This window comes from Populus alba, chromosome 6, assembly GCF_005239225.2.
Source record: "Populus alba chromosome 6, ASM523922v2, whole genome shotgun sequence".
Lineage (NCBI taxonomy): Eukaryota > Viridiplantae > Streptophyta > Magnoliopsida > Malpighiales > Salicaceae > Populus > Populus alba.
Window position 1 is genome coordinate 9,368,423 of NC_133289.1, and position 17,925 is coordinate 9,386,347.

General features: G+C 32.5%; 2 protein-coding genes and 1 long non-coding RNA gene across 4 annotated transcripts; 1 reads left to right on the forward strand and 2 right to left on the reverse strand.

The window, feature by feature from the left end:
- Positions 1–1,073: 1,073 nt before the first annotated feature.
- LOC118048236 (uncharacterized) lies at positions 1,074–4,264 on the forward strand. 2 transcript variants are annotated; one of them, XR_004687446.2, is made up of 3 exons: positions 1,096–1,311; positions 1,391–1,585; positions 4,034–4,264. It is a non-coding gene; the product is annotated as an uncharacterized lncRNA (long non-coding RNA). The 2 variants fall into 2 exon arrangements; XR_004687445.2 differs by having other exon boundaries at positions 1,074–1,585.
- Positions 4,265–4,615: 351 nt separating this feature from the next.
- On the reverse strand, positions 4,616–6,174 carry LOC118048235 (protein LURP-one-related 8). The gene is made up of 2 exons (XM_035057832.2): positions 5,648–6,174; positions 4,616–5,537 (listed from the first exon to the last, which is right to left on the reverse strand). Exons 1-2 carry the CDS (start codon positions 5,933–5,935, stop codon positions 5,169–5,171), a joined length of 657 nt encoding a protein of 218 aa, XP_034913723.1. The 5' UTR covers positions 5,936–6,174; the 3' UTR covers positions 4,616–5,168.
- An 8,466-nt stretch (positions 6,175–14,640) lies between these two features.
- LOC118048233 (large ribosomal subunit protein bL17c) lies at positions 14,641–15,818 on the reverse strand. The gene is made up of 2 exons (XM_035057831.2): positions 15,485–15,818; positions 14,641–15,166 (listed from the first exon to the last, which is right to left on the reverse strand). Exons 1-2 carry the CDS (start codon positions 15,741–15,743, stop codon positions 14,757–14,759), a joined length of 669 nt encoding a protein of 222 aa, XP_034913722.1. The 5' UTR covers positions 15,744–15,818; the 3' UTR covers positions 14,641–14,756.
- Between the last annotated feature and the right edge of the window lie 2,107 nt (positions 15,819–17,925).

Here is a 17,925-nt window from a genome sequence, read left to right on the forward strand (position 1 = left end):
TAGTTATAATATTTTTAACTATTACCTACTAATTTAATATAAAATAAATTGACAACATGCCATTCAATCAAAATTCACTTAAAAAACTTGCCTCTCCACTGTTATCCATTATTCCCAACAAAGTAGTCGAATAAAATAACATCAACATGAGGTTTTTGGCTTCTGATACTTGCATGAAAAGATTAGGTATACAAAAAAAATCTTGCTTCAAATTTAGTTTTTTTTTTGTTAGGCTTGTCGTGTTTTTAAAGAGAAAGATTGGAGAGAGAAATCACTTTTGATAGAGAAACAAGGTGCATGAGAAAATTATATAAATTTAAATTTATTATATATAAGGATATATATATATATATATATATATTTAAATTTGATTTGTTTCATTAACATTAGATAAAACTATAATTTCTCAAACCTTAGATTAAAAAAAAAACCAAAGTATAGAAAATTATTTTTATAGTTATTCTTAAGTAATTTATCCGATGCATTCCTCAAGTCATAACTTCAAAACAAATAATTGACCTATTTATTTTTCAAAGAAAAGTAAAAACAATAGAAAGAAACTACCATTTTAATTTGATTGATCTTTTGACCTTATAATTAGTTGTTCTTTGTCGTGGAAGAAAAATAAAACAAATTTTCTGTAGATCGAATAGAAAGCCTTACCTACCCCCATCCACCCTCCACGCTCCACGCTCTCACACCTAACAGGCTACCCTTTTTGTTCGCCTACCCCCGGCGCATTTTCTATTGTTTTCGTTGTAAGTATTTATTAGGATATGTATGGAAATATAGTTAAATTATTTTTTTAAAAATGTTTTTTGTATTAAAATATATTAAAATAATATTTTTTTATTTTTAAAAATTATTTTTGAAATCAGTGCATCAAAATAATTTAAAAAATTTCTATTTATTTTAATATTTTAAATAGTTTTATGTGATAATCTTAAAAATAATTTTTAAAAATAAAAAATATTATTTTAATATAAAAAATATTTTAAAACATAACCACAATACAACAACAACCATAACTCCATAATATAATTCATTATCGTTCACTCTGCTGTGCATGCATACTCAAAACCACTGTGGATTCAGACATTTCTATTTGTTTCCCAGCTTCGTCTCGATTGGTCAACTACAACTTCTGTTCGATTATTATATGAAATGGACAAAGAGCGAGAGTACAGGATAGTCAAGCGGATGCATAACTTATTGGGCTTTGATTCTAGTTGGGTTGGGTTTTAAGTGTGTGTACCGTGAGAGGCATCGAGTTTAGTCTCTTGCAATTTATTCCTGGCAACTGGGTTTTAGGTGGGTTTTTTATTACAGTTGTTCTGCAGTCTTTCACTCTTTTGATCGACAATTATGGGCCATGCTTCTCTTATTGCAGTTGTGTTTGGTGCCCTGCTATGCGACTTAGGCTAGAGAGGCATCGTTGTGCCTTCAATACGCACTCTATTGTGCGATATTGAGAGAGTTGCTACTCTCTTGTTTGGAGTTTTTAGTTCAATCTTGATTGGGAGGGTCGGGTTCCAACCCTTCTCCTAGGAGAGTAGAGGCTTCGAGGGGAGGGGATTGTAACCGGGTAAGTTTCTCCTTTATTATGGTTTGATTTTAGGCTGGTTTAATTATTTTTTATAATGATGACCTTCTCTGTTTCACTGTCTTTTATTTTTGTCTTGGTTTGATGCATTTTTATGGCTTGGACACTCGCTATTTTGCCTATAAAATGGCTTTTAAAGGGAGATATTTTCTTCCTCTATTGGCTTTTTGAAGTTTGTGTTTTGCTTTTTGTGAATGTGAATTTTCCTTCTCCGTTGCAATGGTTTGATTTAATTTTGATTTTTCATTTAGATTCGTGCTCTAACTCTTCCGTGATGGTTTCTGATTCTGTTGTTGTGAGAACAATTATTGAATCTTTCCTTTTTCTTTGGAAATATTCTCTCTGTTTTTTGTTTGCCACCTTCGCTTTATTTTCCGTTTCCTTTGATCTATATTGGAGGTTAGTGGAGTTTTATGGTCTTTCTTTCACTACTTGGAGGTGCTTTCTTTGCGTGTTTTTTCACGATAGTCTATGATATAGTCTTTAGTACTCTTGCTTGATTTCTTATTGACATTCACGATAGTCTATGAAGTCAACTTGGTTTGGTGTTGGTTTTTTCAATCATTTTGACTTCGCTTGGTTTTGATTGCATTTTGCAATTTTTACTATTGAAGTCATTGGTTTTTCTTAGGTGTATGTGTTGTGTATGCTCTTTTCTTAGAGATGGAAATTGATGTTACAAGGTTCATCCTTTTGAATTTATGACTATTGACTTCTTTTTTTTGTTTTTCAATTATATGTAAGGGGTCGTTGTTTACGAGCTTTGCCTTTGATGTTTTGGATAGCTTGAGCTGTTTATTTGTTTGTTTGTGCTATCTTTTGATTTTTCATTTACATCCCTGTGTTTTTATTTACCGGATTTTCCTTTGATTTCTCAAATGGCTTCTGCTATTTATTTAGGTAAGATTTTGTTGTCTCTTGCTTTGTAGTCCTGCAGTTGTATGTTTGTTCTAGATGAATTTGCTTTGTGTTTGTCTTTTTGCATTTAGGGAGATGTTATGATTTTTTTTTAACCAAAAATGAGATATAGGTTGTGTGTCATATGCTCAATACAACTTGCATGTTGCTTAAAGCCATCATGATTTCTTTGTTTATTTGGTTTGGTGCTAGTTTAAGGCCTTTGAATAACTTGATTTTTTGAATCTTTTTCCAGGCTCAATTACATCATGCCTTTGAGAGGTTATGGCTGTTTTTAGAAAGATCTTGTTTAGAGTTTCAAACAATTGATCCTGATATTGCTACCTTTTCTATTTTTAAAGGTTTGCTTTGTGATTCTGTTTCTCTTTGGCTTATGTCATTTCACACTAGACAAATTCATAGAGGATTGATATTTTAGAAAAGCTTGTTGAGATTATGTACAAAGTACAATGCTTTCTTGATTTTTCATGCATTGTTTCTTTTACGTCGTTGTTGTGATTGTTGAGTCTTTTTTGCAACTATGTATTCTACTTCTCTTATGCTCTTCGCACTTCTTTCTTGCTTTGAAGTTGCGGAGATGCTGTTATGCTTTTTTAGTTTTCAAAATGAGATTGATGTTGTGTATTAAGTGTTGGGTGTGATGTTGCCTTCTCGGTAGCTCTGGATTAGGTTCTTTGTTTGTTTGCTTTAGGGATGGTTTTATGTCTTTGGATAGCCTAAAATTTGAACTGCTTTTCCAGGTTTAATTATATCATGGATTTGAGAGGTTGTTGTATTTTTTGAAGTGATCTTCATAGAACTTTATCGCAATTGATTCTAGTACTGCTCACATCTTTATCTCTCTCTTATTAAAAAAACCTTTTTGTTAGTTCTTATGCGTTAGACAAAAATTTTCTATGAGGCATCTTTGCATGAACACAAAGGTTTGTGATGTTTAATTGAGATTATGGAAGATTAGTTTCAACATTTAAGATTCAAATGTATTTACTGTAAACGTAATGGTTCCATGTAGCAATGCCAATTTTTTTTTAAGAAATTACACATACAATATTACGACAACAGTCCTATAAAATGGTGGAAACTCCAACATTTCTAGTTCTTCAATATTGAGATATTGTTTCCTTGTATTTCCTCTGTCATTGGTGTTTAGAACCAACTCCAACTATCTTTTGCAGAAGTAGTGAAGCCATTTGACAACTACGATGTCCACCAGGATTCCATTTTGCCGCTAACTATGTAGGCTGCCACAACTCTTTCAATGTTGGTGGACTGAATATGCTAAAAAACCCGTGTAAATACTAGGATAACATTAGTTTGGTTAGAATCCATGGAGCCTTTTTGTCTTGCTTAGTTCTCTGTTTCAAACATGTTTCTTAATGCTACTATACTAAGCTAATGTTGTGACTTAACGATTCATGAATTTAGTATATTGAAAGGCTCTGTGCCAACTAGAACCATCACTCCCTTATTGAACATTAAAGGCTTACACCTTCTTTTTTTTTTAAATGTCAGATTGCAGAAACCAGTGTAAAACACTGCGAACTATAGCGGAGCGCGGACAATAAAGCTAGCTAGTATGGAACTAGATTGTAATCAGGCATTGGATGACATACCCTCCTATGGGATTTGTTCATTAAATGATAATTTGGTATATTATTTTTTTATTCGATAACAAGGAGTTTATGCGTTTACTAAAGTCAAAAATCTTAATTAGAAGATCTTAAGCAGATATTCTCTATATTATTTTGATGCAATCACTTTTTTTTTAATAAATTCTTTCCATTTCAAGATCTAAACTCAAAAAACTATAAAAATCGAGTATATCTTCTTAACCACACTTGAAGACAATATGCTAAACTGCAGGTTGAAGGACAAACCCGCACCCTATACCAGTCCATGTCAGGCCACCCAGTAGACCTTCGAACCCGCAAGTTGACGGCCTAAACCCAAACCTTATAGCTGAGGGGCTAAGCTCACATGAGACCCCTAATTTCACTCAACTCTTCACAAGTATATGCTTAATTACAATGATCAAAGTTAGAGTTTGCTCAAATATCAAGCATTAAAACAGAACATAAATATAACATACCGAGATTCTCAAAATGTAACCACTAATTTTTTTTTTATTGTTCTATATTTATAATTTTACTTTTATTTTTACAAAGGAAAACTAAAATTACACGGGAAATTAGAAAAATAAACCACAGCAGATGATCATCATCGCCCCCACTTAACCTCCACCCTTTGCCCAACAAGACAGGAAAAAAAAAAAGATGAGACAGCAAACTATTGTAGTTTGTTTTTCTATTGAAATAGATACTCGCATCCCCACATGAAGCTTTGGCTTTTTATTTAAAAGGAAAAAACCAAGCTCGACATACCGGTAAAAAAAAAATAGAAGAAGATAAAAGGTGGGGATTTGGATGCAAGAAGGGCTATAATCGATGAAGGAAAAGGCCGCCGGGGAGGAGATGGTGTTGCGATTAATCACTTTCCAGTTCCCATAGTATTCAAGCAGCAGATCAAAATTCAAAATCAGAATGGGATGATCCATTCCTTGCTAATTAAGTATGCACTGTACGGTATATATATACCCTTTAATTCCCTTTATATGTAGGAAGCAAGTGTCATAGCTAGCTAGTTATAATTAGGTAGAAAATCGTCTGGTTGAACCAAACATCTGGTCGAGGAGGATGACAATAGCCATGGCCACCGAGCTGTCAATTTCCGGGCCAACAAGGAGGCGGAATACGTCTACACCAAAAGCCACCCCACCCACTCTCTCTTTCTGCTTGATCTCAGCCACCCTTCTCTTCTTCTCATCATACACCGCACAGCATCTTTGTGCATACGATCCCTCTATCTCATACATAACGTTCTTGTTACTACCTGCGGCTCGGCTAACATTAGCTAAACACTTTTTGTTGAGGATGCTAACATGCTTCTTCACAGAGAACTCGGGGTTGATGGCTGTTTCTCCATTATACACCAGCCAACTATCTCCTAAGCTCAACCTCTGTTATTAATTACATCAGATAAAAATGAGTAAGGCCATTAATATAATTGCCTAAGTAAGCAACCCATTTATACCATTCAAGCTGGTATATGAAAATATATATAATATACCTTGCGTCGCATGGTGAGGAGAGGCTTGCCGGCAGCATCCATAAGAACGATCTCACCATTACTACCGGAAGTGGCCATATAGTTGTCAACCCTAAACAAAAGGTTGCCCTTGCTATCAAAGACTGTAAAGCCATTGCAGTTGAACAACAAAGACTTCTTCCACACGGTTAAAACAACCGCGTGATCTGCGTCTAAGGCATTGTTAGAGGACTTGAGCTTGAGCAGCTGGCGCCGTTTCTCATTGGTGGTGGCGGTGGTGGGAGCGACGTTAGGGTATACTTTCGCCATCGCTGAACTTATGCGGGGAGTAATCGATTCCAGCCTCACAACTTTACCCTGTCCTGGAGAGGAGAGGAGAGGAGAGGAGAAGGAGAGTGAGAAAGAGGGGCGTGTTTCTCTTTTTTGAGTTGTTTATGGCAAGTTGATATTCAACACTCACCCTTATATATAGCAGCAGTAGGAGTAACAAGATCAAGAGCCAAGGGGTGAGGCTAGGCTTGAAAGGTTAATATTCCTACGGCTAGCTAATGGTTCCGACGTGTCCAAACAAATCGAAAAATATTATAGAGGATGCCTTGACAAAGAATAAGATATATATCGCACCTAAAGGCGCACGATTGTGAAAAGAAAGTCCAAGAGTGCGCCACCCCACCCCACCCTGACCCCTCAATTGCATGACGTATATGACGACGAAAAGCACCCCACTAGCTATTATTATTACTATTATTATTATTTAAATACAATGTAGGGTATTGATTAGTTTGTGCGTATCAACTAAGTTTTTAGAACTATAAATCAGTTTTTATATTAGGTTAAGCTTTGCGGTTCGTGGATCACTAGTGAAATTCAAACTTTAAAATCTTAAAAGAGTTTTGTTTAGGTTTCTTTAGAAATATGATTTGTTTTTTTTTTAAAAAATATTTTTATTTAAAAATATATTAAAATAATATTTTTTATTTTTTAAAAATCATTTTTAATATCAACGTATTAAAATGATTTAAAAATACAAAAAAAATAATTTAAAATAAAAAAATAAATATTTTTTAATTTTTTTTTAAAATATTTTTAGAACATAAAAATAAATAACATTTAATTCTTTTAATTCCTAGCTAAATATCGCTAGAAAAACATCTTTGGGTTTTAGCTAATACCCTAAATTTAATTCTTTTAATTCCTAGCTACATATCGCTAGAAAAACATCTTTGGGTTTTAGCTAATACCCTAAATGCACAAAATTACAACTTTCATTTATTGGATTGTTATTAGCAGGAGATTACGAAGTTATTTACCACTTAAAAAAATAAATTAAAAGTAGAAGACCGATGGGGTTGGTGGTAAGTAATGGGCTTGATTGTAATCATTAATTAATTAATTGTAGATCAACACCAATGATAGAATTCCTTCTTTAACAATTGCAGCCCCACGCTATCTTTTCTTCTAAGCCAATTAAATAATAATCATCACTCATGAAATACCAAGCAAGAAAGTACACAAACAAATACTATACATACATACATACATACATACATTCCTATATATAATAAATAAACAAAATCTATATGGTAAACTTGTGGCTGAGGACTAATTAGCGGTGCTAGGAGGGACACCCATACTCTTCCCAGAGATATTTTTTTTGGTTGTTCTACTTATACCAAGTCAAGTCAAATAATAATAATAATAATAATAATAATAATAATAATAATTATTATTATTATTATTATTATTATTATTATAAAAATACTAAAAAATAATGGTAATTTATTTTGACTTTTATATGACAACTATGAATTGTTACAATGGAACCGGGTCAGCCTCTTTTTCTTTTTTTCTTTTCTTTTTTGTTATTGAAAAAACTATTTAAATATGGTCACTCAATTTTTTTTTTAATTTTATTCTTCCACGTCATATTCATAAAGTTTCAAATCTCTATTTATTTCATTAGGCGTGCTATGCTGTATTTATAAAATAAAAAACTATCTTGACATTAAATTGATCATCAATGTTGCAAATTGAATTGAATTTTATTAATATCAAATCTAACACAAAAAAAATCGTTTTCACTGTTTACATTGAGAAAAAAGCTATACTTTGATTTTCAAAATCTTTATATTTTTTTTAATTTTTGGTCTTAGTGTTTTGAGGGTTTCATATTTTAGTCTTAAATTTTATTTATTTAAGTTTCGATCCTTAGATTAAGAAGAGAAAGAGAGAGAGAGTCGCCTAAAAAAAAAAAAGAGATAAAAGTACCTGCAGGCCAACCACGTTCTAGTTACCAAAAGACCAATCTTGCTGTCGATAAATTTATATTTGAAAATAATGTTTAACAAAGGTGATTTTCTTTGAACAAGTCATTAAAAATAAACTGAGACCTCTAAAATTGTTTGTTATTCGATTGGATCTTGAAATTTTAGAGTGATTGTACGTTTTGTTTTTGGTATTTGAAATATGATTATTGAAATTTGTATGATGTTTTGTTGTTAAAAATTAAAAAAATAATTAGGAAAAACAATTTTGAACAAAAAAAAACATTTCTCTTCCATAATCATCATTAACTGTTTTATGTACTTATTGTATAATTAATAAATAAGGATTAATTTGAAAAAAAATCCTCCATGACAACTAATGGGAATTATCAATAGTCTAAGCTAATCCAATCTTTAATTAGAGTTTACGTCACAATCATAACAATCCCATTGGCTGGGGGCGGTTTATGCTACTACCCCATCAGTGGCCCTGGAGCCATTTTTCTATGAGGAATGCCTCTGACCCTCTTGTTTTTATTTGATTTCTTTATTTAGATACTTTCCTCAGCTTATTATTATTAATTTAGGATCGATGTAGATGTAGATAATACACTAAAACTTTTTGATATAAGGATAGCTTCTGATTTTTTTCTTTTATCCGGGTATCCTTATATTTTTTTTTTAAAGTAAGATTAGTTCTGTTCAGAATTCGTAATTATCTCTCTTAATAAGTATATTTTTAAAAAATCAAACTTGTATTTTTATTTTTATAAGGATATGACAATGTTTTAACCACTAGATCAACACGGATTATAATTAATTCAAGCTTAAAAGGACATATTGTCGAGATTCGTCTCTCGATTTTAGTTGGAGTTGTGCAATCTAGACACGCATTGGCTGGCTGAGGGGAGAAAGAGGATGGCCTTGCGAATTCTATTTTAAACTCTAAGGTCCTTATCCTCAGTCCTCATCGCCTTTTGATATATTATCAGGATCGAGCATCGAAAGGACACGAGGCTTCTGCTATCCCATGGCGCCATTAAAAATCGATAACAGGCTCTGTCAAAGGTCACATGAAAGAGGATCCATCTCCTTCTGATTCCAATTCACAAGCTTGTGGACGAGGAGGCGCGACAAAATAGCACCTGCGGACATGGTGCATATTCTGATATATACATACATATATATATACCTACATACACACCCACATATATGTATAAAACATTGCGCGCTTGAGGTCTTAACCCAGTGATTGAAGGGACTTGTTCTCTTCCTCTGCATCCTGGGTTCAAACCTCACCGTACACGTCTGTCACCCCCGCGATGCCTTACATGCTCATTGGGTTTGCAGGATGTTCAGTGAACCGTGAGATTAGTCGTGGTGCGCGCAAGCTGGCCCGGACACCCACGTAAATAATAATAAAAAAAAACATTGCTCTCAATTGTCTTGGACGGTAGCCTCTCGGTTTTGGCGAAGTAGGGCCAGGCGCATATCGGCTATTCATGACAATGCAATGGATGTGATTATTAGGGTTTTGACTAGAGCATGCTTGAGATGCCTGCTCAAGATACCAGTTCATACTTCGCAGCCTTGCTTTCTTTGTAGTCGACGCTACACGGGCGATGAACAGGAGGAGATTCTAACTTTTTATGGCCATAAAAAGAAGAAGAAAAGGGGGTCTATAGTGCGATGAAGGGAGGCGTTGAAATGGAGGAAAGAGGAGAGAAGAAGACACGCGTAAGGGTGATGCTTTGATAGCGATGTGCAACTAGCTAGCTACAACGACTCGCTGTAGTGGTATTCAGTTTTTAGTGGAGGGAGAACCATCCGCCATTGCACTCCTCCTCATAATAATATAGAAATATCCCCATAGCCACCACTACGTAAGAAGACGGCGAGATGATTCGATTCCTACTCGCTACCATTTCATAATCAAACTAGAAAACACCTTCTTCTTCCTTTTTTTTCCTTTTTTCCCCCTAAAATTCCCTGTGCTTCTATACTTTGTCTTAATCAATGAAAGCATCCTCTCTTCCTAATTCTCCAATCACCTCATGCCACTCCTACTTTTCTAATTTCATGCTAACACGTCTTATTCAACAAGTCTTATTCCCTATGAGGTTTGTCGGCAATTAATGGTCGAGGCTGGGAAGACCCATAAATTAGGTCTATAATACATTTGGTTTTTAGTTTTTCATTATTTTCGGTGTTGTTTATTTTATTATCTTGTTTTAAAGGCTGTTTTTTAAAGTATTTTTTATTTAAAAATATATTAAAATAATATTTTTTATTTTTTAAAAATTATTTTTGATATTAGCGCATCAAAATACTAAAAAAATATTAATGTAAAGCAAATAAAAAAATAAAAATTTTTAAATTTTTTTAAAAATATTTTTAAAACAAAAAATTTACAAAAAAAATATTAAGGCATGCATACACTCAAGCTTCCGCAACAATAAATTGCCAAACAATAATGGGGAATTTCGAGAGTTCTCAGCGTTCAGAATCATTTTCATTATTGATGTCGAACCCCGAATCAAAAGATCACCAATCTGCCATGAATTGTGCATCCATGATTTTCAGTCCACATGCTTAAATTCCTCTCCAAATAGAAAGGCCAAAGCATTGAACCACGTTAGCTGCGACACCTGTAAAATGATTCCTTCTACATACAATTCATTAACGAATATGGCAGCACATAAAGCATAAAATTACATCGACCTCAACTAGGACCTTTTCTAGTGGTTCTCCTCAGTTTACCACAAACCCACAGGAAGCTGATATTCTTTTTAATTCCCATCTTATTCCAAAGTTGTGAGGACATGCAAGGTTGCAATCTCAGCCGCAACAAAACTAAGAAAAATCTACTTTATACACTCGAGAAAAACTCTAAGAAAGATGGAAAGATACCTTTTACTTTGAGTGGATTTAATTAAAACCATTAGCTCAGAGAGAGAGAGATTGATATGAAGGTGCTTATACTACACATAAACAGTCATTAATTGATTCATTGAGAACAATAATTGCTTGTTATGTGTATTTTAGCAAGTTAGTGAAGATGATTGAGATCAATTATCGACCAAAAAGATAAGAATTTAAGTTATTGATTGACTATTAAAACTAGCAGTTAATGCTAGTAAATGTTGTAGGATAATTAAACTTCTAACACATACAACTGTTAGGAGGAGGCGCACAAATGAAAAATATTAATTATACTATGATCTAATAGTAAAAGACCTTTGTACATGGTTAAAATTTATATTTTATGTGAAACTCGATTTTATAATATTATAAATAGGTTTTTTAGCAGCTAAAAACAAGGATTATCTTATATATACAATTTCTTTATAAGTTTTATGCAATTTAGCTTCCCGGTGCTTGCCTCTTTTCTTTCCCTGTTCATGTTTGCACACAATTCTAGTGTCTTAAACCTAGTTGTAAGATCATCAAATCTAGCATTGATTTCGTCAAACCCGGTTTGCATTCGCCCTTCTAGAGTTATTATCACTACTGAATAACAATCTTGTTGATCCCAAATAGCCTGCATCCTCTAATCATAGTCACGGAGATGGTTGTCACCAACCACTCCATAATTTGCTATTGATTCGAATGTTAACCCACTCTGATACCATGCAAGAAGTGTATAAAAAAGATAAAATTAGAGTTCTTAAGCTCTAAGATTACAAACCTAAATGTAGAGAAATCTAGAGAATTCTCTAGTATTTATATTAAATCTAAAAAATAGTTTTTTTTCTCTCCATATAATAAATTAAGTATCTATATTTATATTAGTCCTAAAATCTTTTGTAGGAAATTATTCTTAATTAAAACTTTCCTAACTAATAGAATCCATCAAGCATTACCATTCTTAAATAGTAAAGTAATAATTAAATTAAAAATTCTAAGCTTAGAAAACAAATAATTAAATCCAAAACTAACAAGAAAAATAATTAAAACATGAAAACAATAACTTCATGCTTCATATAAGATGCTTTGGGTTTCTTTGCGATTTTTTTTTTCAAACTTGGCCTTGTATATCTGGTTCGTAAACTTCTGAGATAATTGTTCTATATCAGTTAGATAACTTTTAATGAGAAATCATTTCCAAATGTATTTTGGATTTGGAACTAATATAAATTGAAAGGTATCGTTTATTTTGAAAAATATTTAAACTATTATTTGAATTTTATAAAACATTATAGAGTTTTCTCCAAATTTCTTTACAATTTAGGTCTATAACCTTAGAACTTAAGAACTCTAGCTTTTTATCCATGCTATACGTTGTGTTAATTGGTATTAAAGTACGCTTACATCTTTGATGGACGGAGACAATAGCAACCCACTCCGTGATACAGTAATGTAGGCCCTCCAAAGTGTTATGCGAGTTTAAGAGCATAAATTAAATCATTTGACGCTAGCTCGAAAACAAAGAATGGATCGTTTGGAGCAAGCCATGACAAATCTAACTCGGCTAATGGGTAAGCAAACAAGGATCTTGAAGAGAAAAGGAACTTGCCTTGAGACTTATGTTAAAGTAAGTCTAACCCCAAATGCATTCTTGAATTTGATATCCATTCAATTATGGGATATTTTTGAAGAAAAAATTTATTAAATAGTTGACAGAGTTGGAAGTTTACTTTTATTTCAACAAGGTTTCTTCATCAAAATGCAGGACTTATTGCACTCAGACTTTCTCATGATACTAGAGAATGGTGGTTTGAATTTCTAGAATTTAGAACTTATAGTGATATGCCTTTAATTCTATATTGGCAAGATTTGAGATAATTATTAATTTTGAAGTTTGTACAAGATGTTTATGAAGAGATTTTATATTAGGTACATAAACAATTAGATTGTTATTATTTATCTTTTGTTTAACCTTCTAAAATAGCAAAGAAGAAAATTATAAAGGAGATGTCGTCTTTTTAAATTAGACAACATTACAACAGTGATGACAACAATATTGTTGCAAATACTATTATATTTGTTAATGTTTCATCTATTAATGGTGAGGAAGAAATAATAAAAAAAAAAACTTTTAAATTAGTATCATGTAATGACTCTTAAGGTCCTGAAGCGCTAAAAAAACAGAACAAATTATTGGAATTGCTCATGAGGTTGAAATTGACATAAAAAGAACTTAAGTGTGGATGTGTCATCCAAACCAAACTTATCCATGTTGGATTAATATTTTGAAATTATCAAATCAGCTTATAGTAAACACATTGTTGTTAGGGATGACCAAACATGTCACTAAAGTTGCCATCATCTAAAAAACAATTTTATGCGAGGTTAATTTTTTTAGTCCTAAGAAGTGTTTCCTAGATTCAAAAATTGTATATGAATATATATTTGCTCAAATTAAATTTAAAATATTTAGAACAATTTATCTCTTGCATATATTATTGACAATGTTATATTCAAAATATCTATTCATTTAAAGTAATTGATATCAATTTCTGACAATTAACTCGATGGCAAGTTTTTTGAAAGTAGAGGAGACTAACAGGATGAAATTTCTGACAATTGTTAAGATTTTCTAGGTTTTAAGATGTTTAAGAGTTCAAGATGTAGTTAATCAAACAAGCACAACTCTTAATTTAATCGTTAAATTGAACTAAAATTTTAATAGAAAATTTTAAAGGTCATGTTACCCATTAGATTAAAATTTCATTATAATTAAAGAACAGGAAGGCCTGCAAATAAAGCTCAAAAGTTACCGTGCAAAATTAATTTTATTTACCTTATTGTATTTAAATTCTTTTTTCATATTAAGATTAGCACTTTTACTTTAATTAGAATTTTACTAGTTAAAAATCCTAATGTTAAATGGATTTTATTAGTTATGTAAGTTTTAATTAAAAATCCATTCCTATAAAGAATTTTAAATATAGAACTAATATAAATAAGAAGATTTAATTTAATTTGAGAATATTCAAACTATTATTCATATTTTATAAAACACTAGAGTTTTCTCTAAATTTAGGTTTATAACTTTAAAGCTTGAAAACCTTAACTTCCAAGACCTTCCAGTGGGGTGATGAGAAGTTATAAGGAACTTGAAAACTTCCTTTGGTGCATGAAACAATATTAATTTCAGCATGGCCAAGATCAATATGAGTGAGCAAATCGACATCATTGTAATGTATCTTAAGGGTAATGCAAAGTTATAGTGGAGAACAAAAACAAAGGAGGATTTGAACGTTGGCGTCTTAAGATTGAGACAAGGGATCGTTTCCTGCACTTCCTGGTTGGCATAGGAGGAACTGAAGAAATCAAAGCAGGATTAGTCCATTAGGGAGTAAGTGAAGGTGTTCAGTTCTCTAATTCTTGACATCAAGAAAATGTCAAAAGAAGACAAGGTGTCCTCTGCCATTGTAGCTGTCGATGAACTAGTGGGTTTTAACATAAAGGTCAGCGAGGGGAATGCAAGAGTGTCTGGAGTTTTATCGAAATTCAAAGATAAGGAAGAGATTAAAAGGAAGAAATTTGGTGGGGGAACCTAAGCATTCAGCTGGCAATGGGCAATCAAAAGCAAAGGCGAAAGGCCGGGTTCAGAGCTGAATTTATACTGCTTTATTTGTGTGGGAATCACTTTGCGAGGGATTGTCCCCTCAGTGCTATTTCAACGGAGAAGGGTGTTGAAAGAAACAACATTCGTGAATCCCATGCAGGTGTTGAGTGGCTGAGTTGGAGGATTCAGTAGAAGGAGCAATACCTAGAGACAATGTACTAGATCAAAGCAAACAGTAAAATCAGAATGCAACATCTTCACTGCACACAGTTATATCTCAAAAATTGTAAATATCAATACAGGCACATGATTCCGCAGAAAGTAAAGCACAAGTTTTGAGAAAAGAAAACACCTAGACAAGTTCAATGTATGCCATGGGTGCATTATCCCCTCGCCTTGGTAAAGTTCTAATAATTCTGGTGTATCCACCATTTCGTTCCCCGTACCTGTCTGGTACCTCCGCAAATAAGGCATGGACAATCTGCTTTTCATAGATGAAGCCCAGGGCCTGTCTCCTTTTATGGAGAGACCCATCCTTTGCCAAAGTGATCATCTTGTCAACATACTTCCTCATGGCACTGGCACGTGCCCTCGTGGTCTTGATACGACCGTGTTTAAGGAGCTGAGTTGTGAGGCCTCTAAGAAGTGCCCGACGCTGGTCTGGTGGCCGATTGAGCTTGGGAACTCGCCTGCCATGCCTCATGGCAAAAAAGCGAGAGCCATTGTCAACAGAAGGGAAGGCATGTCCGAAAGTAGAGTTGTCTGCAAGAAATGCGTAGAACATGTAAGTGAAAGTAAAACGCATGGGGAATTTGCTTAGTTAGTAACCTAAAAAATGACAGAACTTTAAGACAAATAAAATAAAAATAATCTCAGTCTAGTAAATAATAAATAAAATAGGGAAACGAAAGTAAAGCATAAATATCGATTAGATAGTCTGTCTGGGGCCCAAATGAACGAGATTATTATTATTATGGATAGTATATTTTGAGGCAGAAATAAATCCCTAAAATAAATTATAATCAAACCTGATACGAATAAATAAATATGTAAATAAGGAAGGAACAGTATTGAAATTACCGGAGAAACCAAGAGACGAGGAGGAGAGGGGGTTAAGAGCAGTGAAAGAGCGCGCAAGGAGTGGGCGTTGTTGTTGTTGGCGGCGAGTGCGAGAGAGGCTGATGCTTTGCCGGGGGCATTGGCAACGAGATGATGGAAATCGCATTGTGGATGCGGCACTCTTTGAAGAAGAAGGAAGTGCGGACCAGAGAGAAGCCATACTCCATCTATTACTAGTACTAGCAGTAGCATCCACTGCCATGGCCACTGATAATGCCATTTCTCTTCTACCACTGCTTGGACTGCTCCCTCTTCTCTCTCAAGGTTTTCAATTCCAGGAAAGATCGGATTAGATAAATGGATGGATAAGGATTTTACTTAACTCCAACTGGGCTGGGCTGGGCTGGGCTAGGCTGACTCTTCATTTCTACCTTTCGGGATCCGGCTGGTCTTTATTTGGAGGGTTTTCTTTAAATAATAATAATTATTATTATTTTTGACTTGCAAGGGATAAGTTCATATTTATATACACAAAATATCCTTAATTTTTTAAAAAATGAGACGTTAGGATTTTTTTTCCCAAAAATTTCCAAGTGTGGAATAGCTTACACGTATAATTTATAAAAACTCAGAATTAATTTTTTGTTTATCAAACCCTATTTAGTATTCCAAATATAGTTTTTTACTCTCTATTTATTAATGAAAGATATTTTAAAATTATAAGATTTAAACTTATTCATGTAAAATTACATAATGAGTTCTGATTAGTTCTAACTGTAAAAATCTAATAAAAAAATAAATATATTAAATGTAATTAAATATATAAGAATAAATTGAACATAACTTAACATATAAAAATATATGGAGTCATTGTTTTTATTTCAAATTTTTATTTAATTAAATTCTGATTGGATCATTGACTAGATTAGTTGAGTTGATTGAGTTTTGACTAAACCCCGGGATTTATTTGGTTTGATTAGCTTGAAACTTAAGTAACTGGAATTATAGATTGAGTTTGATGACTATGATACTAATTGTAGCATGCATACTAATAGTAAAAATATCTATTTAAATTAAAATAAAAAAGAGTATTACTTATTGAAACGCTTTAAAGCAATAAAACTTTATTTGTTATTAATGATTGATCATTTGTTCTTAATACTTCATTGTTCCTCACTTTGTGCAAGTAGGATGTTTTCAATTTGTCTCTCATGATTCCAACTACACAATCTTAATTTAAATATATTTTTAAATAAGGTCTTTGAACCAAAATAAAAGGACTCAATTATCTCTCAATGAAGTGAACCTAAGCTATATATTTGGAAGAAAAACCAAAACATAAAAAAGAAGGAAAAAACTAAAAATAAGGTAAGGAAGAGTGTGTGTGTGTGTGTGTGTGTAATAACTTGTATTAAACTCTTCATTTACCCCATTTTTATAGTGAAATTTAAAAGTTAAAAAGTTAAAGAATTAATTTTGATAATAATCAAAATTAATTTCCACCATTATCAACTTTTTTTAGTTGCTATAAATCAAGAATTAAACCTGAATATAGTGACCATAAATTTAAAATTTTGTTTGGCTGGAAAAAAACTGTTCAGATTTGCAGAAAATGTTTTTGGATTAGACTAGACAAAACAATATGTTATGAGAAAAAAAATCTTTTATAGACCAAAATATTATTTTATAATAAACCCAAACTTGGACCCACGTCGAAACCCGAGCATAAGCTGAGTTAGGCCGATAAGCGTGTATGTGTGAGTTTAATCTCAAAACATACTTTTCTTGGAATATCTCTCATCTAATGGTTTGGGTGCCCTTCGAGTTCAATTTTAAATTTTTAACTTCTCACTTTATAAACATTGTTTTTTTTTTTCCTTTCTATATAGGATAGAGTTTTTTTAGAGGGTTTAGGGTTTCATCAAAATATGTCAACTAAGGGTTTTTTTAGATAAATCTCTTGTTCATCCATAATTTGTTCAAATCATGTTAGTATTTCATGTTAAAGAACTTATATTGAAGATTAAATTCCAATAAAGTTTAACCCAAAAATTGAATGACCCCACTTTTAATTTAGCCTCAAATATGTTCATTAATCATGCTTTAACAAATTTTTCAACAATCTCTCATATGAATGGAAATTGTCTAACTAGTTTGAAAACGACTTGAAGATTGTTAAGAAATATTAATTTGATAGATTATTATATCAAGATGTATAACTTTTTGGTTTTGAACCTTTCTTAATGAAATATCATTTGATTCACTTTGCTAAATGATGAACGCACATCTTTGAACTATTTTTACTTTTATGTAAATCAAGATAATAGTACTCACATAGTTCTCTATCTAAAGATTTCATTTGGTTCTTATTATTGTCTTTTATTTTGACATTGAATAACTTTTGGATTCATGAATGCTTTAGAGAATTTAGTCGTTATCAAAATTCTTAAAGAAATGACCAT